The sequence below is a fragment of the Anneissia japonica genome, unplaced genomic scaffold (assembly GCF_011630105.1).
Source record: "Anneissia japonica isolate Jap-2015-1 unplaced genomic scaffold, ASM1163010v1 scaffold1208_len1460985_cov181, whole genome shotgun sequence".
In the NCBI taxonomy this organism is placed as follows: domain Eukaryota; kingdom Metazoa; phylum Echinodermata; class Crinoidea; order Comatulida; family Comatulidae; genus Anneissia; species Anneissia japonica.
The window spans coordinates 420,565-447,000 of NW_022688484.1; the positions used below are offsets into that span (position 1 = coordinate 420,565).

A 26,436-nucleotide genomic window follows, 5' to 3' on the forward strand; every position below is an offset into this window, starting at 1 on the left:
TTTAGATATCATAATTCTCATTAAAGTGGTTTAAAAACCGATATATTGATAAATATAGAATTTGCGTGGCAGCAATTTTGAAATTCAAGATGGCCGCCAAAATGACCTCGAATGAAATATTGTAGTTCCATAGTAAAGATTTTGAATTCTGAGAGTCAGGGTATGGTTCTAATGTAAAATATGATAATTATGTAATTTTTAAGATACCATACAATATTTGACCTTAAATGACCTTAAATGACCTATTTGTGGCAATACCAGGTCAAAAATTGTATGATGGTTTTCCTTGACCATATAAAATAGTTTCAGACATTAGAATTATAATTCCAAGTGGTTTAGAAGCGAAGATATAGATAAACATAGGTTTTATTAGGCGGCCATTTTGAAATCCAAGATGGCCGCCATAATGACCTCGGATGAGGTGGTTCCTACCAAAAATTGAATGCTGTGACCATAAGAAGCATGTACAAACAAATTGGTGCTTTTGTCCGGAACGTCCACATCCATCTGCTAAGCTGCCGGACTATCCATGGTCATTCCATACACGGTATTCTACCCAGCAATTTGGTGGTCAAAATTGTCGCGGATAATCCAGATGGAAAGGTAATTAGACTAGTGTCCGACCGGTTTTAGAAAGTGTGTACCGGTGAATTAACTGGTGAATCGCACGGATATTTTTTCGCTCGAACGGGCCCAAAGTGGATTTGGGATTTGTTCAAGGTCTTTGAAGACCTGTGGCATCATCTGGTGTTTAAGTTTGTCTTGGAATACGGTGTATCTGGTCATGCTACGTAAATAAACCTATGAAATATTTTGGCTTCCCTTGTATGTCGAAATTTTGCCGAATTTCCTTACATGTTGTACCAGGTCTGGAGAAATCCTCTTTATTATTTGGTACATAGAGCGAGATGTCGCTGTGTTAATGATTCTGATCATAGTAGGTCTTTTTACGGCCATGTTGATCTCATTACGGAAGTCGCGAATTACAGCAGGTAGTTCGACTGCGACTGGAACAGAACCAAGATCGAAATCAGAATCGAAGGTTTTCCTGACAGCATTTGTAACTGTAACGGTTTATGTTGTTTGTATTGCGCCATTTTACATACGTGACGAATTTAGTTCACAGGATAAAAGTACAAAGAATTATTTCCTATCAATATATTCCTTCTAATGTTTTCTATAAATTCTTCCGTAAATCCTGTGATACATAATGCAATGAAATACAAGTTCAGACGAGCTTTTCGTGACGTATACTGCAGCAGATGTAATAGAAAAAAGAACACATCTAATGTACAAATTTAGTAACTTAGAAAAACAAACCTAAAACAAAACGATTATTAAAGAATCTGATATTTGAGAATATTATTAATTAAAAAAAATATAAAGCATTTTTGAAATCTGTGTCTCTTTGTGCAGATTACTCCGAATGTCTAGCGCATAAAAAGTAGTGCCGCCATATAAAAGGGCGTAGCAAACTAATACATTTCTAGCATTGTTTTATAAGCAGCGTGTAGCGTCATCTAATAGGGAACTAGTCAATACGAGAGAATGCCACTTCGAGTGAATGCTAGTTTGAGCGGATGCCATTTCGAGCGAAAAAAGATTTTACGAACATTAACTTGTGCGAGTTTCCTATTTTGACCGCGAACATTAATTCTGATAGTTTTTCGCCGTCTTTTCGCCGTTTCAGATTTGCTATAACTTAACTGTTTTCTTCTGATAATTTATTATTTGTTATAATAGCTTTTTTCTGCTGAAAGATTGTTTATTCCTACACATAGGCCTATTTTTCAGCGACATATACAGAGTTTCCCAGTGCCCCCTGCTGCCCATTGAAATGTTCAAAGCAAAAAATCATGCTTAAAAATCACCTTATTTTGTGAGCTAGCTCAACTTCAATAGGTAGTTTTCGCCGCACCTGCACTTTAACGTTAGTTCCCAACATGCAACACAATAGCTCCGCCCGTAAACAAATCGAAATACGCATGCGCAAACCCGTTACCGTACTCCACAACGCAAGATGAATAAATTATGACGTCAGCCGTTAACGTTAACGTCGTGCGGCGAAAACTATCTATTATTCATCGAGCACTTTTCAATACGTAACATTGTTATGCATTAAAATTTCAAAATATAGTGGCAAAACGGGGGACGTGTCACTACCGCCGGGATCCGCGCCTGCTTAGTACAACAATATGATATCCTAATGAATATCAATACTATATTGATATTAAGTACATTTTTATTGTATTGTATCAGTTTGTTGTTTTCAATGTTTTTCATGTATTTATTGCCTTTTACTGTTTTTCCATGTCTTTCGTTGTATGCAGCAAGCAAAACGAATTTTATTTGTCTCATGTTTGGTTAATGATAATAAAGCAATCTTGAATCTTGAAATATAAAAAAACATATATGAAAAATATTTGTAAAAAAGTTCTTTACAAATTCAAGGTGAAGTTTTAGAAGGATTGGAATGTATGATTAATAGATTAAACTATAATATAATATATTGTAACTACCAATGTTACCACACCAAACGGGCGCAAGGCTGTCAGACTGTATTCCAACTTATCTTTTACTCATGTTAAAAAAAAAAGAAAACTTAAATAAGTAGCGTCTTATGCAAAGGTGGCGCCAAGGGGGTAAAGCTTCCCTCCCCCACCCCCAACCTTTCAGGGCAGAATAGCACACTTCGCCGGGCGATGAAAAAATTATATATATTTTTCACATATTAATAGATTTTAAAATTGTTTAAAACCACGCCCACTTACGTTCTTGTCGGAGATTCGGACTCAATGTGGCAAATCGTGGCGCCACCCATGATCTTATGGCCTTAAAAAATGACACTGTTAATGGTGTGTGTTCCTTGTAGAGTGTAATCTGACTTCCAAAAAATTGTTACACTATCACTACATCGTTTCACATACAATCACTACCTATGCGATCAGGAAGGCTTCTCTTGTCCCAGACAGATGGAGAAAGGTGAGCCTTGTTCATTATACCAGTCCTGTCTGTGACGTAACAAAACTACTGACCAATTATCAGCTGAATTGACGTCACCAGCTTCTTTCCGATAATCACATTATCATATGGACATTTTCGAACTGTTTTAACAGTTAATTGTTAATTGTTGATTAAAAATCAACCTGCATTACTGGCCAGTCACAACTGAGTCAGTACACGTTAAATTTACGTTGTACTGTATTTTATTTTCGTACAAACATGCTTGTCCTTCGGGGGGTTTATGGAAATAGATAAATAAATGGTAAATGTATTAGCTACATTAGTAAAGAATCAAATATTCCAAAACATATTGTATAATTTAAGCATTTTCCTAATAATTGTTAATAAATATAATTAACTTAACACATTTGGCACAACTATGAATATTGTATATATCTGAAACTACTGTCGTCTTTCATTGAGAAGATTAACAATAAAAAGAGAACAGAGAGCTCTATTTGTTTTAGCAATATACTCAAGTAGGTAGGCATTATATTTATGGTTTCATACTTTCATCTGTTATGCAATGATGTCCAAGTACATTATTGTTCTGTTATCCTCTATTTAAATTTTGATACTTGATCGGCAATTTTATTTATTATAACTCTGATTTGTTTTCAGACATATCTTAGTCGCCATCCACACACATTTTTTTATTATTGTGTTATTATCATTATTTTTATCGTTAATATCATTGATATCATTAGTGTTTTCGTTATTATCATTATAGTTATTATGATTGTTATTACTATTATTATTAGTAGTAGTATTAAAACGTTACTTTTTATAAAATTAGTTATCATTGATTTAATTCTGGTGAAGTATTATAAACTGTATTCTCATTCATCTTATGTGTTATTTCAACAGCTAAAAAACATCACTGCTCCCTAGCCTCCACCAAAATGCCGGGTGTCATCAATAACGGATCATATGAAAACGTTACGAGAGCAGAACTCGACGACTCATCTATCAAACTGTGGGCTAGTTACATAAAATCGATCTCGTATACAGATTTGGACAAAGTTATCATCCCCATCATTATGCCAATCGTGGTCTCCATCGGTGTCATTGGTAACATAATGACAATTATCGTGATAGCAAGCAAAAAGTGCATGCACACACCTGTTAACGTGTACTTCGCAAATTTGGCGATAGCTGATACGTTGCTCCTCATAACGGCACCTGATTTGATATGGAACTCTTATCTTAAAAGTCCGTTAAGGGATGTAACTGACAACGGTGAAATGATGAATTGGGTTTGTCCGCTAAATAAGTTTCTCTATTTTACAGTAGAACAAGTGGCATTCTTCACAATATTTTGGCTATCCGTTGAACGTTATATGGCAATCTGCAGACCTTTGAAGTTCCGACGAAGTGGATTTGGGAATTGTTTAAAGTCTTTAAAGATCTGTGGCATCATCTGGTTTTTATGTTTGTCTTGGAGTGCACCATTGTTGGTCCTGTTTCGTAAAAAAACCAAAGAAGTTTCCTGGCCTCTCTTTGCTGTCGATATTTTGCCGAATTTTGTTACAATTTGTACAAGCAGGTCAGAATACATAGTAATTCTGTGGTACGTAAATCGAGCTATCATCGTGTTGATGATTGTGATCATAGTAGCTCTTTACACGGCGATGTTGATGTCAGTGCGGAAGTCGCGAAGTATAGCAGGTAGTTCGGCCGGAACAAATCCAATATCGAAATCAGAATTGAAAGTTTTCCTGACAGTATTTGTAACTATTACGGTTTACGTTGGTTGCTTGGCACCATTTCAGATATATGTTGTATTATTAGATCATAAAATTACAGTCAACAATTCACTAATAAATCTTTTCTTCCTCATGGTTCAAATAAATTCCTCGGTAAATCCTGTGATATATAATGCAATGAATTACAGGTTCAGACGAGCGTTTTATGACGTATACTGCAACAGATGTAACAGAAAAAAGAACATACCTATCAATGTACAAATTTAGGATTTTCAAACCAACTGATTATCAACCAACTGATTTTCAACCAACTGATTATCACGAATCTGATATTTACCATTTCCGTTACGGAAATTTTATTTTATCTTTTAACAGTTATATTTATAATACTGAAGTTCTATGTTGGCCTACTTAGTGTGATCAAAATACCAACCAAATGTTCACACTTGCTAATAAAAAATTCAACAATAAGTAGCAGAAAACAGAATTTAAAAGTTAGATTTAGGAAAAGACAACACTTTTCTATTTCGTTTTTAAATATTAGAGCATTTTTGTAAACAATGTTTGTTCAGACGACTCACTGTTGGCTCCGAATGTAAAAAAAAAAGTAGTGCCGTCAAATAAAAAGAGCAAACTAATACATTTCTTCTATCGTCTATATTCTCCATGGCAAGCAGAGGTGTGACGTCATTTAAAATAGATACGCCTCAGTAACACCACTGTTCACGCAAATTCTTTTTTCATATTCGTTTTCCAAAGTTAACGGTGAGCAAGCCTGTATATGTAAATACAACAGTAGAAATTATATGAAGAAATTTAGAATTGAATATAAAATAAGCACATCCTGTACAACAAAATGCAAATAAAGTATATTATTTCAGAATCGATGAAAGTCTTCGATGCGTGAATGTACTGTCATCATAATTGAGAAAGAAATGGGGGGAAAATTTATTGTTTAAAGAGATCGAATGGACCAATCCGCTAAGCACCACCCAGTTGAATATTGTTACTGAAGTGTACTATAATGTAATGTGTGTTTGTGGGACGTGTTTATCCATGGCCATGTTCTGATTGGTCGGTTAAGTTTGTATTTAGGCTTATTGAGATTTTTAAATATGTTGTAAGATGTCTTAAATATATTAAACTGTATGTGTGGAATAATCGGGAAAATTCCCATAACTTAAAAATGACAGTTGGTACTTAGCCGGTAGAAATCTTGTATTCGAAATTGTCTTGATTAGTGAAGACGCACTTCACCCCTAACCTTAGGTAGTAGACCTACAGGTAAATTCGAGTTATAGCCAGCAAAATTAACACAGACTAAATATTGAGTTACTCATTTGGATTATCCAGTTTAATGAGACATAGATCAAGATATAGATATTTTGATTCTCTATAATTTACAGACAATTCTATGATTAAGGCATACAGCCACTTTAATGGCTTCGTTTATTACAAAAGTACAATATAACACAATTTGAACAACAAAGCGGAATATGAACTCTTATTGCCATCAACGACACCACCATTTTCTAACCTACTGAATTATTTCAGTTTCAATACCGTAGTCTAGGTCCACTGGCAGTGTATGTCTGTGAGTGTCAACAAGGTAATTAACCCTTACGGTTATTGCAACACAGCAAGTTTATAGAACAACATAATTAAATATAAAAAACATTGTGTATGAAAAATAATACTAAACAATAAATAACTACTATTTGTTTATTACAAGTTCACAAATTCAAGGTGAAGTTTTGCTAGAATTGGAATGTATTTAATATATAAGTACTTGGTTCACTAAAAAAAGGGGAGGGCAGGCTGTCAGACACTGTTCACACTTAATTCTTGCTCATGTAAAAAAACACAGAAAACATAAATAAATAGCATCTTATGCAGGGGTGGCGCCGGAGGAGAAGGCAGGGCCCCCTCTGGTTCAGCTGACCCCGACCTCATCGGGGAGAATAACACAATTTGTCAACGAGAAGACATATTATATATATTTTTTACATATCAATGAACTCTAAAATTGTTTAAGCCTTTCAAACCACTAAATGGTCATAGTTTCCAGGGATATGCCAGATGGATCACATCCGAGAGATTTTGAGCGACGACCGACCAGCCCACTTAAGTTCTCGACAGGGAGTTGCTCTCCCTCACCATCGCGGACATCATACACTCCCTCAGGCAAATACTGGTGCCACCATTGGTCTTATGGCCTTAAAATTCACAATGTTAATGTGGTGGATTCTTTGTTGCTGTAAAATCTGGTTTCCATAAAATTGATACACTGTTGCTACATCTTTTCACTTAACATTCACTTTACTGTGACCAGTATTGTGATGCAATCGAGATGGCTTCTCTATTTGTCCAGACAAATCCTGAGAGTTGAACATGATTCATCATTCCAGTTCTGTAGGTGACATAGCAAAACTACTGACCAATAATCAACTGAGTTGACGTCACTTGCTTGTTTTTTTTTTTATCATCACTATTAAAGGGACATTTTCGAAATGAACAACTGGCCAATCAGAACATGGTCAGTACGTGCTTGTCCAAGAAACACACATACAATATACAATATATAATACGTATGTGTTTATGTACGTCATTTTCGGCCATCCCTATGTGTGAAAGTCCAGCTGTGGGCCCCCTCTATTGTGAATTCCTGGATCTACCACTGATGATGTTGATAGTGCTCATAAACTCTGGTTGATAGATGATGCCAAATGAAAAACGCCCTCTTGGGATCTAGAGCCACATTTTGAATTTGAAGAAAGCTTGAAGGTCAGGGTCGTTTACATCTTTATAATTGACGCCAGCATACACGTTCTTTAGTAAGTCATTCTTGAACTTGGACTCCAGGATCTCCACATACTTCTCTAAACAGCCTGAAAGAAGTAGTAATTCCCGAAATAGTCCTTAAATACGAAACCTTTTTTTCTATTAATGAAACATATTTTGTTACAATTTAATTTTACTGAGCAAAGAGCATAATTTTACAATATAACTGTGTGGCGAGTTGGGTGGCCGAGCGGTAAGGCAGAGACGCAGCTAACTACAGCTTTAACATTGGTGCTGGTTTGAGCCACTCTTCGCCCATAGTTCAGTTGTTAGAACCAAGTCTTCTCAGATAAGGACTTTTAAGTCAATTTAAAAATGGAGGTCCAGTGTACACATCTGGCTGGTGTGTACTTTAAAGAACCCATTGCACCTTCCAGAAAATTTAAGGGGTTACACCGATGCTATGGTTCATTTCAGCCCCTATCGTGAATGATGTGAACATGTAGCTACCACGCCCATATACAGTACTGTACAATTCAGCACAATGACCCTGCGAGTTACCGGTTATTCTCCAACCCGTTAACTTCATATTTTATAAAAATAAATAATATTTTAGAAAATTCAAAATTCGCAAAACCAATACTTGCAGAATCTGGAACCAGCAACATAGCTACATGACAACAGGTCCTAGTGCAAGAGTTTTTCAAACGTTTTATGCTTTTTAGGAGCCATGAATATGATTCATTTTAACAAATTAAAATTCTCTGGCACTCAATAACGTTTTCAGAAAATTTATCATAAAAAGTGCTTCATATGAATTTTCGTTTTTAACAAGAGCAAACTTTAGCTGATAAGCAATTTATGCTGTAATTTGCACCGAGTTTAGCTCTGAAACCGGTAATTTTTATCTTTTTAAAGTCATATCTCAACCAATTCTTGATGAATTTCTTTGTTCTCTCCGGAATTTGAAAGAAAATTCTTTTCTGATTGGTAATATGTTTGTTATATGTTCATTCTCTAAGAAAACCTTCAGTCACTTTTCACTTTTTGAAATGCTCTAGGCCTCCCGCTACTAGCGTAAGGAGACATTGTTTGGGCTTTTCTACAGCTAAGGTTGATCAAATTTCCATTTCAGGTTTTGGTCAATCGAAAACGTTTTTGTTCCTCTCGGATAAAGAAAGATAAACATTCACAGGTTCTTGTCATATGAAACTAATCCCAATTGGTTAAAAAAAACCTCTGTCAATCAATGTAAATTTAAGGGCGTAAAACTATGTAAAACGTTCGCTATGTATGTACAACTGTTCGTAGCTGTAGACGGGCGTACGCATCAATCTGTACCCATTTCTTGATGTTCCACTTTAGCCAATCTCTTTAGGAATGTTAATTATTCATATGTTGTTAAATCGCTTTAAATTAGAATTATATAGGCAGAGCATGGAGGTATTATTGAGAAGGAGATCACTCGGCAACAGATCCCTTTGACGCGACAAACCTATGTGTTCCCCGCTTTTGGATCGCGCGCGGGCGTATTACCCTGTAATTCACATTTTTTCGTTAGCAACAACTTGGCAATGACATGCATTTATATGCTTCCAGCTGAGCAGTTGTGCAATAAAACGTTTGATTTTAACCCATTAAATATCCTTATAATGAACAATGTTCCCCTGATTAGATTTTTTCGGGCTTTTGGTATGCTATTATTTGTATATTATTAAAATATTTATGTTAAAATTACTTCTGTGTTCATTATAATTTTGTCTAAAGATTGACTGGTTCGACTATAAAGCTAAGTCAGCGTAAAACTGAAAAATACTCAGATTTTGGATTGATTCTCACTTTCTTTATTAGCTGAGGTTGGTCTAGTAGTGCTTTCTGGATTGCTAGGCTGTGGTTTAGCTGCTGTTGTCCCTGAGCCTTTAGCTGGTCCACCCCTTGGTGTTACTTTGGCTGGCGCACCTCTGGTTGGTGGAGTCCTAGCTGGAGCAGGTTTTCCTCGACTAGCTGTAGCACCCCTCACTGGAGCGGCCTTTGACACACTTCTTCTTGCTAAATGCATGAAATAATACAAAAGAGCAGTAGTAGATAAATAAAATATTTTCTCAATGCTAACATAATTTTTGTACACAAATGGAAAACAAATATTTACGGTAATACAAAATGTGATCTGTAAAAAAAAAAGCCTCCTGAAAAACCTTTTTAAAACATTTATTGAAAAAATAATCTATTGTTCATTATCAACCAAAAATAGCAATAAAATATAAATTTAATAATAACATAATAAAAAAATAAATATGATAATAATAGTATGTCAGCTTTAAAAAAGGAAGTAATTCAATTGTTGTGAAAAAGCCTTCTTTAAAACTACTATTGTTTCATTTTAATATTATTATTATTATTATTATAGTAGTAAAATTATGGGTACACATTATTTAAATACACTAATTTCAATGTTTTTTCAAGCTGATAATTTTTACCTTATTTTGAAATGAGCAAGTTAATTTAAAAAAATGATTTTCATGGGGAAGTACATCTTTAACCGAGAAATAACTAAAAGAGGACTGGAAATAATTAACTTCTGTAGGATTCAGCTGGTGCACTTACTTGGGGTCGTCTTACTAGCAGTAGCCCCTCTACCCCGCCCTGCAGCTGGTGACGGTGCTCCCTTTGTAGTCGCTGGCTTGGACTTTGCCTCTTTAGCAGCTTTTTCCTCTTGTTCTTTCTTCTCTTTCAACTTCCACCATTCTTGGCCTACAACAATATAACATCTATACATCATACCTTTTTATTACTTCATTGTTATTCACATTGTATAGAAACAAAGTTCAAAGTAATTTTATTGTCAATAGTACAAGTAGTAAAATTGAAATTTGGTTTCCTCGGATACACAAAAAAACAGAAAAAAAATATCAACAGTAAGATTCTAAAAATTTCAGTTTAAATATCATTAAATCAATTTTCTTAACTAGGAACAAATATATACAGAAAAAAAATTGCAGGTTAAATAAATTATCATTAGCTTAGTATAGTTAATTAATTTAGTATACAAAATATAGTACAAAAATAGTTTATAAAATTCCAGCATAAGACATTCAAGAAAATCACAATCAAAAACAATTACAATAAAAATTATTGCAGCTTAAATATCAAAAATTCATTAAAAAATAAATATAAAAATTATTCAATTACAAAAAATTATTGCAGCTATAAAATATCAAAAGTTCAATTTAAAACATTATTTAGTTTACCAAAAACATAATTCCAGAGAAGACATCAAAAAATAAAAAGAAAAATTTAAAATTATTTATTAATTTTTTTCCCTTACCCCAATCATCAGTTCAATAAATATCTTAAGTAAGCAAAGAAAAAAATTATTTTTATTTCCTAACATTACATAGTTTTCTTGTAAATACTCCCCCGACTCATTTTTCGTGCAATAATGACAGCCAGAAATAGATTGTATAGTTACTGTACAGTAATTAGATTTCATTTGATACAAAACATGTTGTGAATGGCTGAGAGAACACATACACATTCTTTCAATCAAATCAAAATACATCAAATCAGAACATGACCAGGAATATGCACATCTCGCATGCGTTTGCGTATGTTGTTTACACTGTTCACTTATCCAATGGGTGGAGCTTGGCGGAAGGTTTTATTATGATTATTGATAATTACTTTACTATAATAACTGTAAGATAAACTTTTGAATGTGTCAAAGTGAGTATACCTATTAACTGTTCTGGTAGGTCTCCTCCAGTGATTGGTTTGCCTTCTTGGGCAATGCTAGCCCTAAAGGACATCTGAGCTGCCTGCAGGTTAGCAGTGCCCCCAGCTGAGTCGGGCTGATTATCATAGATGGCAAGCTGGGCATTGCCAAGCTGACACAGGGCCTGGCTGTTTGTTGGCTGGATAATCACGCCTTTTTGACATGTCTAAAAAAGAAGATCAAACTGAATCACACCAGTCACTGTATGTATTCTTAGGTCAATACTGCATCATCATTAATCAGCTATTTTGCAATTAGCCGACCACAAGTTGAAAGACTCATGACTTGATCATCTCTACAACATACACCATCAGTCAACAGTGGTGTAACAAAGAGGCCTGAGGCCCCTACTTCTTCAGGCACTACTCCTGGGAGCTTGGTCCGGCTAGAACTCTGGGGTACAGAGTAAAGCTTCGCAAGCTTTGATGTTTTAAGGCTTAATAACTCAGAGTTTTTTAAACGTTCTGCTCTTTAAAAAAAGGCCCCAACTCGACGTATTTGAGGCCAAACAAAAGTTCTGATGAATACAGTATCTCAGGGTCCAGGCCTGGGGACCCTGACTTCAGCCAGTGAGAGCTCATAGTTGTTACACCACCGTCAGTCAAAGTCTGATCAAATACTGCCTTTACCTTTGTTTGTAAATTCATAATATCTGGACTCTTGGGCAATGTTGAACATCGAATCAGAGCAGATAACTGCTGACAGCGTTGAGCAATACATTTGGTATTATCAGATTGATTCTTCAGCAGCAGCTCCAGTAGGTTTGAATGGCAGTCCAGAAGGATCCATTCCATCGATTGGTAGGTGTTGGCCCTGGCAGAGAGGCTGCAAAGATTCTGCGCTGCTAATATGCCACAGCTGTAGAAAGAGGAACACAAGCTCTCAGACAATGGCCAAGCAGAAGGCTGTTAGGAGCCTTATTTGCAGCTCCTCGCCCAGGGTTCAGTAGGTAGAACTACATCCTCTCAGAGGGACTTAAATTGGAGATCAAATGTACACATCAGGGCTTGTGTGCACTTTTAAAGAACCCCTTCCATATTTCGGAAGAGAAGGGGGGTTGGGTTATCCCAATGCTATGGTTCATTTCAATCCCTGTTATTGTGGAATGATGTGAATATGTAGCTGCTATAAGCACCTCTTTACAACGGCTAGGTAGTCATGGACTATGCTCATACGCAATTCAGCACAATGACGCAGCGAGCTATGGGTTATTCTCCTACCTTGCCTTTACCTCCAATTCATTTTAGCTCACATGATGGTAGTAAGCAAGGAGGAAGACTTACTGTATAAAGTGCATCTATGAAAAAACATCAAAGTTTACAGTAAAGCACATTCATATATTTTAGTTTTTTACCTGTGGAAGATCTGATCTGCACCCATTAATTTCTCTATAGGCATCTTTGCTTGCATGGAACCAAGTTGAAGGAAGCCTCGGAAAAGCTGGACTGAGGTCTCTCTCCAAAGGTCCTCAGAATGGAGATCAAATTCAGGCTTCCTATATATTAATAGAGTATGCAAAAAAAGTTTGGTGGTAAATTCTAAAATGTCTTTTAAAAATCCACTAATTTCTTACCGTAAAACCTCAAATTGAAGCCCAATGGGCTTAATCTCGAGAAGCTCATCTCGAAATAAAGCCCACCTCTTCAGTTGGCAAAATTAACCTCGAAAAGAAGCTCATCTCGCAAGATAGCAGGCTTCTTTTCAAGATAGTACAGTACATACACTGTACATGAATTTCAAAGAATTATCAAATATAATTATAATTATCAAATTTTGGGCCAGTTGAATGGCTGAGCAGTTAAGGCAGGGTCACAGCAACCTACAGCCATAATATCGATGCTGCTTTGAGCGGTACACATGGTTTTGGGGATGAAAAATTACTTCTCGAATAAGGATATAAACTGTAGGTCCAGTGTTTACAATTTGCTCACATGCACTTTAAAGAACCCAGTACATCTTTCGAGATGAGAAGGGATTAGTTACACAGGTTTACTGGTCCACAAAGCTCATGTTATGTTGTGAAGAGACGAGAGTAGCTGGCACTGGTTTCTGGGTAGCTCAGGCACTCTCCTTAGGGGATAAGGAAGATACTGTAATATAGTCCACTCATCCAGGGGCACATGCCACTAAATTTTAAAATTTCAAGGCATATATATTGAAATTAGCACTCTCACTTATCTATTCTGAATATGTTGTGCCCCCGGTTTGAAAAAATTCTGGATCCACCCCTGTCATCAAGCGCTTTAGACTTCAGTATAATGTGCTATATAAATCTACATCACCTGACGTTACATGCTGATCAAAATGATTGAGTTTCCATTGATTTATAGACTTTTTACTACAACGAAGTTTTGTATAAAGTTACAAAGCGAAAATGATATTAAACCAAGCAAGTATTTACCAATGTTCTACAGAATCAGCCTTGGATAGGCCCAACTCCAAGAACTTTTCTAGGCCGTCATGGAGATAGGTTGCAGCTTCTTTTGCTCTTGAGCCAGCACCAGACTTCTGCTGTGTAATAGCCAGTCCTAAGTAAAATCTGATAAAAATATATAAATAAATATTATATCAATAAATATCATATCAATTTAAATGCTATATAAAAAATACTTATATTGTATAAATAAATACACAAAAGGTTGAACTGAATACCGTGCAATTGTCATTTGTGGTTTTAATCCAACAGCCAACTCTAGCCTGCTTAGAGCTGCTTCTGGTTTGTCCTGTAGCAGAAGCAGTCGACCTACGTGGATATTGTACAAGGCATTATTCTGATCGAGGCTCAGGGCATCTTGGAATTTTAGGAAGGCCTGGCCTAGAGGGTTCTGCTGGTCCGTTGCCGCTTGTGATGCTTTTCCATCCTAACAAAACAAAGCAGATTCTATAGGTTAAGGTCAATGGTAGAATTAGATTTAGATCAAAACAAGACTGATGCTCAAAATTTAATTATTTGTTCATTCACTTATACTAGTCATATCTAGAAAAAACCTATATTTTGCACTTTGTATTTTTATTATATTATGTATTACTATTTATTATAATAATAATTATTGTTCTTATTATTGAAGTGCCACTGATAATTACTTCGGTTTTTTAAATGGCGCTATATAAGTTCTTACCTTATTATTATTAATATTTTTATTACTACTTTTTGTGTATTTTAATTTGGGGTGATCATGAGATAAGTTACATCTTTTTTTTTTTATCCCTTTAATGGTCTAATTTCTTTATTCTAACTATACTGTTTTTTACTTTAATATAATTAAATATGCATCAATTCAGTGTAAATGTAACTTTTTTTATGACCATTATGAAATAAATGTTACTAAAGAAACTAATTTTCATTAAATTTTCTTTGTTCCCATTTAAAAAAAATGTTAAATTACTACTGCTTCTTTCCTTTATTATAAACCAAACGTGGGAAGTTTGACTAAATTAGCAGAGTGATTCACAAGGTATATTACATAACTTAATTACATACTTTTGTAGCCTGTTTCGATTTCCATATGTACAATCCCTGGACATAATCCGCTTTCCCGGACTGTCCCGACTCCAAAAGGAATTTATATTCTTCATCAATAGCTTGGAGAACTCTTGACAATGGCGCTTTGGGATCAACTCCACGCTGTTGGCAGATTCCACCAATCTCTTCCTCTTTCCCAGTCTCCTTGGCATTCAACATCAAACTTCCAAAGTCATCAGCAACATCATCCTGCAAATAAAAATTAATCATTCTACATAAAGGAAAAAATATTTCTTATCATGTATTTTGTATTTTGTGGCAGTGGAGAATTCTGTGTACTGTAATTATCCCTGCCTTAAAAAAGGGGTATATGCATGGGGAAATCAGTAACATAAACCTATCATTTAATTGATTGTTTATGGTGAGATAAATATAACCACAACCTATTTAATAAGAACTGTTTTTTCTTTAATTTTTTGTCCAATATTCATTAGCAACAGCACCCCCACCTGTTTCCTTAGCCCATACATATCCTCAGCATAGTACTGTTCTTCCATGAGAAGGCCCAGCTTATAATGAAGCTCAGCACATTTAGGATTATCTTTGATAGCACAGGCTAGGTTGACAGTGGCACTGTGAAGGTGATCTCGTGGAGTGTCTCCTTCTTCGTAACGAAGAGTCTGGCCTGAAATTGAAAACAGAATTTGTTATAAATGTGATCATAAAGTAATTGTGATTAACAGAAGTAATCATGTAATCATTAGTGTAAATATGGAGTGATCACCATGCGTGATTATAAGGAATGATCATCATGATGTGCAGTTGTCAGAAGCAATAAAAAATTGTGATCATCATCATCATCATTGTTCAATCCATAACCCCTGGTAGGTTGTTGAGGCAATTATGAAGATGTCATGATGACCTCGCGCCACTGGTCATGGTCATGCAATTACCCTCCGGATCTGGCAAATGACAACCACTTTCCACTCTTTTTTATCTTTTCCTCTGTTTTCCTCTTCTCCTTCTTTTTGGACTGTGCCTTGCAAGATAGTTTTTGCAAGACCATCTGATCTTGTTAAGTGTCATATTTCTTTTCTTGACCATTGTAGCAACTTTTCATGTGATCATAATGTGTGGTTACAAGAAATGAGCATAGAGTTTAATCATTTAGTGTGATCTTCTACATGTACGTGTGAATGATTAAAATGTATGGTCATCATTATGAGAAATCATAACTCAAGTGTGATCATTAACTGTGATTTTCAGCAATGATCATATAAACTTTATGTTTGAGTGTGATCACTGGCATGACATCCAGAATTGTCTTTCCTAAATAATGGATGTAGATGGAATGGTACTATGCCATAAATGCAATCTGACCTGGTGTAGGTAAGCCGATTCTATATTTTTTAATCAAACGCTGAGAATTTTGTAAGAGGCTCTCCACACTGCCACCTCCAACCACTTCCTGTAAAGACTTTTCCCAAGCATGTTCCTGGAGGTGTAAAAAAAGAACAATAATATTATATCATATTTTAACATACATTACTAGTTTATTAACAACTGCACATGAGTGACAGGGAGAATGAAAAAAATGAATTGAAATATCTTTGAGGCCTACCTTATATATGTGGTTGATCTCACGATTAGTGAACTTGCCAGTGCAAAGGGTGGCGCCGTGCCAATCCACCTCGCTCTTTATCACTTTACGACTACACCCTTTACATGTCTCTTTTTCTATCTATATACATTGTGCATTTTAAGAATAAATAAAAATATATAAATTGGATGACAAAAACAAAAACTATAGTCATGACGACGATTATGGTAGATGAATTTTGGTACTCAACCTCAAATTTGTAGTCTTTGGTTCAATACTACGTAAAATGCATTAATTCTTTTCTTGCCTTCAAAACTAAACACTACTCCTAAGGCTCATTAAGTCAAGTCGGCATTAGTCATAGGTAACGTCAAATTATTAACTATGTCGAGTTCAGTCACATATGCCTATTGCCAAAGAGGTCACACTTTTAAATTATGAAAGTCAACTCAAAGATTAGGCATTAGGAAATGCATTCAGAGTAATTAATGATTGAAACGGTCTTCCACAAAGAGTTGTTTGTGCTTCATCAGTAAATTATTTAAAGTCTGGGCTTGAGAAAAACATTGCCACTATCTAGTAATTCTAGGTAAAAAAATCAAGTCTTTGATTCATTTCACAGAATGGATAGATGGATGTTGAGTATTTGTTCTATTACTGTATCTCTGCATTGGCAAGACATGTACCGCATATTTATTATAATTGTCGGTAATAAAATACTGTTTATTTACCTTATCATTTTCTTTAGTTACAGGCTTTAGTGTGCAGTTTTTAATATGATTTCCTAGCTTGGAAAACTTGATCTTTTCTGTGCAACCTATGAAGAAATATGATCAATGGCACGCAAGTCTTTTTTTTTTTTATTAAACATTGTACAGAAAATCTTAAGGCCAACTTAGGCACCATGGTACGACCATTGAGGAAATATATCAATTAATTTTAATTCAATTTTAATTAAGATATAATTTCCTCTATGGTACGATGCAGACCAACACAACAGTCTATGTTTATTGATTTGCTCAATGGGTGGGTAAAATGACAACATCTTGCCCATAAAAGGGCAAATCACATTATAGAATCTTGATACTAGTGCTGAAAGACCATTAAGAAATAAAATTACTGTAGTATTGAAGCAAGATAAAAACGTACCTGCATATGAGAAAATACATTTCACAGTCACCAAAGATAACTCATTATCCAGTTTCTGCTCTGCTAATTTCCAATCACTTTCCAATGGCGTTTCATCTAAGGGATCCAGCTTGGATGTTCGAGTAAGCAGTTCAATAATTGGCTCACTGAATATATGCTTTGGATCTGATCCTTTGATGCTGACTGGTTTATAGAGGGGGCCTAAGGTCACAGGGCATTCAAACTTGATTGCCAGGTTGGGATCATCTAATATTACCATCTGCGGAAACCACTTTCTGCTTATATCTATGACATAAAGCTGGTAAGTAAAAGAATAATTAAAAAGTATGACAGAACAAATTACAATGATTTAATGTTTCTAGTTTATTTCTTTGGGTTACAAAATGTATTCATTTCTGTAATTTCCAGTGATCCCAAGCAGGAAAAAGTAACTTCTGGAAGACCTGGTTAAATGAGTTTTCTTAACACATCTAATTATATTTTTCTGCATATAGTTATACCCATTGTCACCGATTTCCGTGAGAAAATTGATAAAGTTAGTCAAAACATGCAAATAGTGTTATGAACTTGCAGAAGATGGGGCATTTTCCTGGAGATTTGTGCATGCTTACAGGAGTGCAGAAGGACATTCCGATTTCTGGAACACTGCAGCGACTTGCGAGAGACATGGGACCCTTGAATTAGCATACACATGTACATGTGCAGTAAAGATCTTAAAATTACAAGATGGCGTTCTTCGCGATTTCTGCGTGCAAATTTTGTAATAACGCAGTGTATGGCTCCCTCTTGAAAAAGTGATTACTCTTCAAACTTTGACATCAGAGATCTTTAATTAAAGATAGCGCATCTGCGTGCAAATTCTATAACAGCCATGGTAACAACTAGGACACCCTCTTTCTCAAAAGTGATTACTCTTTGGCTCTTTTTACTTAACATTAACGCTTCTATTTTTTACGCGTAGAAGCACGGAGATCACTTTCTCGTGTTTGAAAGATCTTTGATGTGTAGAGAAACTATTTTTGATAATACTGTACCTGTGTATTTGACCCATCTATTGAGGTTACTTCTATTTCAATGGTTGTTTCTCCGACATTCAAGTTGACTTCCATTTCTGAGGTTGTTCCATTCACTTTGACTGAAGTCTTTTTGTCTGGAGCAATAGCTGTTACTTTGAGATGGCTCACACTGCACGGAACAGTACCTGCATCAATTTAATATTGATTGGTTGATTAACAATGACCTTTAACCTGAACACTGATTTTAAAAACTGTGTGTTCATAAGAGTAGCTTAAGTGGTCCTAGTTGAATGAATAGTAGATTGCTAGACCACTGTGGACTTGGCTGCAGCAGTGCAGCCCATCCTCACGGGTGCAGATCATGGGGTAGGGAAATAGGGAGGACATCCCCAACATATTTTTAAGGGGGGTTGGTACACTTATCGACTACAATGTAATTCATAAATCAAGGAAATGCCTGAAATTTTTTGAAATGAACCATATAAATATCCAGGTTTTAAGGAAGAGCATTCTGCAGCAGTTCTATGGTGGTAAATTGAAATCATTACTTTATACAACTATGATATTATGATGCCAAAAAGTGTACTATTTCTTCAAATTTTCACACCTCAGCCACAACCATTGTGGCGTTGACATGGGTGTTGACCTTTCAAGACTGATCTGTGCCCTTGCCCACCCTGGTGTTGAACAGTGCCGGACCATCAGGGCCCGGGCAGTAAGGTATGCACTCCTTAGCTTTACTTTATAGTATATAATGTCTGACTTCCTCAGTTTCTTCTGATTTAAGTGCTGATTGATTTGCATTTAAATGATGTTCATTATGCCCGGGGTTATGATTAAATTTGTGATTAACATAATTTTTAACTACATATTGTGTTTTTAATTAAAGACAAAGTAGTCTAACATAAGTTAACATTCATCATGACTACCAGATACCTACCTGTATATTTAGTAGTCGTGCTACTAAAATCTGGCACAAGTTGACCAATTGAGAGTTTGATATTACTGAGTGAAGCATCTTGTGCTGACAACCTGTTCACACTGATCTTGTAATATTTGGTAGTTCCATCTTCAGCAGACACTTCAATCTTTATTAGTGTTACATCACCTTCTTTTAAAGGTAAGGTTTTGCTGCCTTTACTTCCCTGTGTGGATTTAAACAAACTTAAATTACATGGAATAATTTTGTGTGTAGACGTGCCCCTCCCCTCCACCCCCCCCCCAGCCCACCTGGTGCAGGCCTCACTGTCTGTATCACAATCGCTGATCGAACCATCGAAAGTCTACATTACATTACCTGTCCTTGATTGATTGGCATATTATTATTTTTTATTTATTTACTTTATTGTTAATCCTGGGGACTGCTCAGTCAGGGATAAAATCCCTGGTCCTCCACAGATCCCAGGACTAGCCTAGGCGAAAGTCATATGACGTGGGCCTGCGGACGACCTCCCTCCTAATACTAGGGTAAGCTAATACTACTACTACTACTACTAATATTTAGGGCCAAGCCTAGTAAGTAGGCCCTAAGCTAGATTAGGCCATGGCTGTATAAGCCTAGGCTAGCTTGTACGATCATGATTGAAATGAAAGAGGGGCCTACCTAGCTAGGCCTAACAACAAGGGCCAGTCTAGGCCTATCATATTCTAAGCCTAGTTAGGCCAGAGAACTCACGATAATTTGGTAGCTTGCATTACTGTCGCTAGTCAAGCAAGTGATTGTAATTTTGGCAACATCACTAGTTACAGTCACGTTGTAGTCTGTTACGTTTTTTGCGAACTTGGGACTTAACGTCCCAGGTTTTACAGACAGCTTTTCAAGATCACAGTCATCCATCGTTGCACTACAAAAGTTTGTTGTTGGGACCTTGGCGTCCCTTGCAACCAAGTCATGAATAAAGCAATTTGGGGGTTAAAGGTTAAACCAATGAAGCGGAAACGCAACAACTCATTCATGATCAATGCTAAAAATGATGTTGCTTAATCAAAACATTTAAGTTTTCCAATTAAAAAAATAAATAAATATTATCAACTTCAAAGGTGATAAGTAATTTCGAAGGAATTCAGTGGTTAATCAGGTTTCACTGTTCCCTGGGTTAATTAATAATACAAGAGCGATATATTCAGTGACCCTTAGTATAGACCAGCGATCAGGGGGGTGGATCCAGAATTTTTCTAAGGGTGTGGGCTGTCTCTTATACACATCTAGATGTGTATAAGAGACAGGTGCCCTTGCCCACCCTGGTGTTGTATGCCTTAAAATTTTAAAATTTAGTGGCAAAACGGGGTGGGGGGGGGGGGCACGTGCCCCGTTTCCCCTACTGGATCCGACTATGGGGATCTTGAGATTTTGAGTACGCCCTACCACGCCCATACGGTCAGGGATTCGTTCCCCTCCCGGTCGGAGACATCAGACCCCCTGTCGGGCAAGTCCTGAACAAGAACTCTAACGAATAACTAACTACGTGCATGCAAAAGTTTGAATTTAATCAATATTTAATTTTTTTGTTACTATCATTATGATCCTCAAACAAACGACATGGTCGTCACAAACACAACCAGCCCAATCACTTTCTAAATTGTCCCCAACCAGCAATAATCAATCAGTCAATCAATCAATCAATCAATCAACTAGAAATTGCATTCACCAGCACCAAATAACGTCACCAGTTATGGCACATAAGAAAGTAGACTATAGGCCTTAATGTCACTCCAAGTATTGAAATGCACCGTGACGCCATCGTGTTGGGATTCAATATTTCGACATTAATTATGTCATCATCAGTTATGTCACGTCACCTTTTATTTGATATAATTCCATCTGTCGACAATGGCGTTTATAGTTGGGAGAGGGGCGAAGGTCAGGGCCCCCGTCGAGGAGCGAGCTACCACAAGACCCCCTCCCCCATCCCCCCGGTTCGGGGAGAAAAACTACAAATCGTCGGTGAGAAAAATAATATTTTTGTAATTTCTACTGTTTGTGTGAATCTAGTATATTGAATAAAGCCTCTCAAATAAATATACAACTCGAGTGGCTCTATAACCAGATCCTGGCCGGCCACGCCCACTTACACTCGCGTCGTAAACCCTTCACCTCCCGTCGAGCACTTTCGTGTATCATCCAGCCTGGAAATTCATTGCGCTACCCCTGCCACCTGCCTGATTATTGTGAAAATAAAATACTTGATTGATTGGCTCTTTTCCCTTATGGATGGGGTCCTTATAATGCATAGAAAAAAAAAACACACATACAGGATTTGCTTGCATACAGTAATTTATTGAGGAACAAGATCAACACATATCGTTGAATTTCCTAGCCTACGTATATCAAATTATTTTGCACATCAAAGTGTTTATAAGATGCATCGAGCGTCCAAACGTGTTTGTTGTTCATTCATCATTGATAGCCAGACCAATGTGACTCGGATTACTTAAAGTTGTTCTCCACCTTTTTCATTGTTCTTCGCTACGAAGACCCTACTAGTAATTTGTATATTATTTTTTTACACAATAAACTCTCGGGGTGCTAACCGTGCGCCAAACTCTTCGACGTGCGTAAAACCTTATTTCCATAAAATCACTACGCTGTCGCTATAAGGTTTTCACTGCATTTTCTTTATACTTGAATCCGTTATCGTTACACTACGTTTCCCGACGCAATTGGCATTTCCGCTAAGCCCCGCCCCTTGGATGGATGCAAAGGTCCCACAAAACGACAATGATAACATACGCAAGCACGTGCGTTTGTGAGACAACACGTGGGCTTGTTGGACACGCACGTATTACTAGCCTTGTTCTGATTGGTCAGTTGTTAGGTTTGATTGACACTCCGAAAAGGTCCACCAACCAATCAGCGTCGCCGAAAGCTGTTCAGATAGCGTGTCGCGATTTTATGGAAACCTGGTTGTTACAAATGCCCTTGATTTAAGAGAATAAATGTCTATTTAATGTGATCAGCTGGTTCTAAAGAGTTCTTTGTGCTAAGCCCTTATACAAATAAAGCTATGCCTCCATAAAATTATAGTATTTCTTTGCATAAAATATAGTTACTATACAAGAAGCTTAATCTAATCTTGATCTAATTTAGCCAATACATACGTAGAACATTGATTAAAAATTATAAAACAAAGCTATGATATTAATTTTTGCTTTATTTTGAAAAAGGTCTTCGTGTATTTGTATATCGTCGGCATGCCTCCTAATATTTTCATATTGTAACTATTTTATAAAATTTTATTTATATTTTTCATTTTTCATTATAACTAAAATATTTCTTGTATGTTTATATATTATAATATTATTTATAACAATATTTATATATTCCACAATATCATACTTTCACAAAAAGTGTATTAACTAAAACGCACGATAAATATAATAATAATAATAATAATAATAATAATAATAATAATAATAATATAGGCATATAATAAGTACAGTAATCCTAAAGTATTTATAAATCAGTCATAATCTTTCTTTATTGTTATACCGTGCATTAATTCAAAATTGTTATTCATAAATATCCACAATCGTACCTTCGTGTAAAACATTGATGACTTTAATATAAATATAGAAATTATTCTGGTAGTGATAGCTCAAAAATATTTATCAAATATATAAAGCTTCAAAGGATTAAACGATCAATAAAATTTTTGGTAAAACCGGACACACACTGCGCTGTACGACTGTCGACCGACGAATGCATATCCGCTCCTGGCAGCAGGAGGTAAGCGCATGATGACGCGATGTCGTCTGTTGATGGCAGCAAAGATAATAATAAGTTGATGGCCAGTGACATGATGAGCGAATAAACAATCCGTTGTGCGCGCGTCGTCCACCTTGCGTTCGCTATGGAATCGGACGCCGACAAACAGTCAGGCGCAGTGTGTGCCCAACTTAAGTCTATATGATACCATGGCATTTAATGTAAAATATGCATAAATAAACGTTTAACATATAATTAACTTCTTCTGCATAAAATATATAATATATGTATGTTATACGATAGATTAAATGGAATTGGTACAGGGCTGGCGGAACGTTTTTTTAAAGTGGGGGGGGGGGCACACACTAGCATTTCTTTCCGATCATAAACAAATATGCATAGACATAATTTTCTGCCAGAAAGTGGAGGCCTGCCAAAAAGTGGAGCCAGGCTCCGGAGAAAAATTAGGAAGTCAATTGTACGGAAGCGCCATCGAAGACTTTTAAGCCAAGATTTTGCTAAGATGGTTTAGTAAATCAGCTTAAGATATTTATCAGGGACATCTTAACTTTTTTTGACTTAAGACATTTGCTAAGCTGAGATTGACAAATCCTGGGCCTGATTTTTCTAAAGCACATAAAAGCATATTTGACAAAAAAACTCGCAAGCGGATATTAATATACATATTTTTGAATATTTAAAAACTGGGGGGGGGGGGGGGGAGGGGACGTAATCAACCTTTTTTCACATTTTTCTTCCAGTTTTTAAATATTTAAAAATCTGTATCTTATTAATTCTCAAATATGCATTTTGTGTCTTAGAAAAATCAGTATATCAAACATATTTTTCCTCCGGAGCCTCGTTTCAACATTTATTTCCATTTTCATAATTAATATAAACATTTTTGACAAATACAATGGGAAAATGCCTTAAAAGCTCAGAAGATTGCAGCGGGAAAGCCCTTAAAAATAAAAGAGATAACAAAAACATTGAACATTCAAGAGAAATGAAAACAAATAAAATTAAGGGTAAAATAACTTGTCTATGAGGATACAATCGAAAATAATATATATATATATATATATATATATATATATACATAATATATACACATATATATACACACGTACATTATACACATACATACATATATATATACATATGAATAGATGAGTAAAACTATAAAGGAATGTTAAATTTAATCAATTCGAAACTAGCTAAAAGATAACGATAAACAATTAAGTGATTAACTTTATGAGCGGAACAAGGCTTTCCCCAACAGACAATGCAATAGTTCCAGAAAATTAGAGAACATTTGTTAAACATCCTCTAGCGTTCCTTAATCTTGTTTCCTTTTTATTTGTTTATTTATTTATTTATTTATTTTTAATACATGTATTGTTTTTCCTATTACGTTCTCAAATTCAATGTTTTATTAAATACTGCTCCAACATATAGGCCTATTTGAAGACAGATTTAGTTGAAGCATAATATATTATGGTCTGAGGCAACATGTTCCATTAATTGGATGCTCGCTTTTAAAGTGGTTACGGAACTTAAATCAACATTGTACGTAATGTAGGCTTATGTGGTATCCGTCATGAAACACAAAATATCACATTAATACATATTTAACTACAGGGTAACAATCATTGGTGATAGATACTTTTCTGTCAGAGATCTTAGGAGTGGTACCGATGTCAGAGGACGGCGGCGTTTTTCTTATATTAACTACTAGAGGTTAACAATGATCAGTAATAGTGACTTTTCTGCCAGAGATTGTAGAAGTGGACCCGCTAGTTCCCACGGACGGCGGCGTATAAGCTGGGGGTAGTGGTATAGACGATTCCATTACGGGTGCCATACCACCAGTGTACGCCTGTACATAGCTGGAATAATTACCTGATTGATTTTGTCCAGCAGAAGACGCAGTGTAATCGGGTAGGGTGGAGGATTTGAGCTCACCATTTGGCGAAACCAGGGTTACTGCTGGTTGATTACCGGGAATGACGGGCGTTTGATTAAATGGCTGAGTTGTATATGGGTATGGTTGCTGAATATAGATTGGTTGGAGAACAGTGTGAATTTGAGGGGCCTGTTGTTGTGGTTGGTCTGCTGTTTCTGCTGCTGGTGGAGCTGATGCTTGCTGTGGTGCTGGTGCAGGCTGTGGTGCATGATTTTTGGTCTTACGAGATCCATCTTCTTCTTCGAGTGACTTCTTAGGTTTCTTGTGGAGCACGATAACAAGAATAACAATTACCAGCAACAACAATACAGCAATCCCTCCGAAAATAAGTAGATACATCAACAATCCTGCAAAAGAAAATTAGTGTTTAAAAACCAACACAGAAAGTATAGGCCTAACGTTTGCAACGTGGATCACATGTAGGCTTGTAGTAATACAACGCCAATCTGCAATGGAACACCAATTTGAATGGAATACTGTATTATTAGCCAGCGGCAAGGGATACCGTACCGTACGCTATTTCGACAATGTGAGTGTACCCCAACTGTTGCCAACCTTAACCTTGTTTATTATTACCGATATATAATTACCAGCAACAACAATAGACACATCTCTAGACACATCGATATTATTACCCATGAGACCAAGAAAGAAATTAAAGACATAGGCCTACTGCATTACTTGTTAGTATCTACAATGTTACACATACGAGTAAGAACCCCTACCGGCCACACCCACCCCGGCGTCGTTCCCAACTTTAAAACATTTGGATTTTCGTTTAAGAAGATCACGCCTACATACCTTCCTCTTCTTTCTCAACTTCGATTACTGGTGTACCTGATGTAAGGTCATTATCTCCTTCAATAGGAACAGCGAAAACAGCAAAATTGGTGAGATGGTAGGACTGGCATTGAACATCGGTGCTTGATACTGAGCCAGTTGCCATTGAGTCGTCACTCCATACACCATGAGTGGTGTTCCAATATCGGCACACATATGTGACGTCAGCTTGTGCATTCGTCAGTGGGATCGTCATCGTTATTGGATCAGTCAGGTCGGAAATTTCAATCTCCTCACCTGAGAGTGAGAGAGAGAGAAAAATGTCAATTATTAAAGAGTGATTGTTTACTACTCATCTACTGAACTTACTGCGTCGTACGATGAATGTAAATCCGCTCCCTGTGAACGCTAGACGACGCGATGCCGTCTGCTGATTGTCGGCGGCAGTCTGAACGGATCGTCATTAAAAACGAACAGTTGCGCGCGCGCCGTTGC

The 26,436-nt window shown here is 36.3% G+C and overlaps 3 protein-coding genes across 3 annotated transcripts in view; 1 reads left to right on the top strand and 2 right to left on the bottom strand.

Annotated features, from left to right (window-relative positions):
* Positions 1-5,876, top strand: part of LOC117122284 (somatostatin receptor type 5-like) — an 8,715-nt gene extending 2,839 nt beyond the window's left edge. Inside the window, exon 2 of the mRNA XM_033267830.1 lies at positions 3,871-5,876. Within this exon, the coding sequence (XP_033123721.1) occupies positions 3,906-4,976 (1,071 nt within the window). The 5' untranslated portion in view covers positions 3,871-3,905 and the 3' untranslated portion in view covers positions 4,977-5,876. The remainder of the gene's footprint in view (positions 1-3,870) is intronic.
* A 3,430-nt stretch (positions 5,877-9,306) lies between these two features.
* On the bottom strand, positions 9,307-20,362 carry LOC117122192. Its single transcript, XM_033267698.1, has 16 exons — positions 20,166-20,362; positions 19,431-19,635; positions 18,509-18,675; positions 17,475-17,772; positions 17,057-17,142; positions 16,347-16,466; positions 16,106-16,220; positions 15,235-15,410; positions 14,744-14,974; positions 13,915-14,123; positions 13,664-13,801; positions 12,617-12,757; positions 11,892-12,120; positions 11,224-11,428; positions 10,095-10,241; positions 9,307-9,539 (listed from the first exon to the last, which is right to left on the bottom strand). The coding sequence occupies exons 1-16, from the start codon at positions 20,325-20,327 to the stop codon at positions 9,307-9,309; spliced, it is 2,862 nt and encodes a 953-aa protein (XP_033123589.1). The 5' UTR covers positions 20,328-20,362.
* Positions 20,363-23,985: 3,623 nt separating this feature from the next.
* The window catches only part of LOC117122201, a 42,473-nt gene continuing 40,022 nt past the window's right edge, over positions 23,986-26,436 (bottom strand). Inside the window, exons 26-27 of the mRNA XM_033267710.1 lie at positions 25,963-26,238; positions 23,986-25,508 (exon numbers count right to left, since the gene is read on the bottom strand). Of these exons, the coding sequence (XP_033123601.1) occupies positions 24,937-25,508; positions 25,963-26,238 (848 nt within the window). The 3' untranslated portion in view covers positions 23,986-24,936. The remainder of the gene's footprint in view (positions 25,509-25,962; positions 26,239-26,436) is intronic.

Bases quoted from the DNA above. Each gene is read 5' to 3' on its own strand.
- LOC117122192 (XM_033267698.1), bottom strand. From the start codon at position 20,327: ATGGATGACTGTGATCTTGAAAAGCTGTCTGTAAAACCTGGGACGTTA. The intron at 15,411-16,105 runs GTCAGATTGCAT...TTTCAATTTCAG, and splicing joins AATCGGCTTACCTACACCAG to GCCAGACTCTTCGTTACGAA. The intron at 9,540-10,094 runs GTAAGTGCACCA...TCATGCATTTAG, and splicing joins TGCTAGTAAGACGACCCCAA to CAAGAAGAAGTGTGTCAAAG.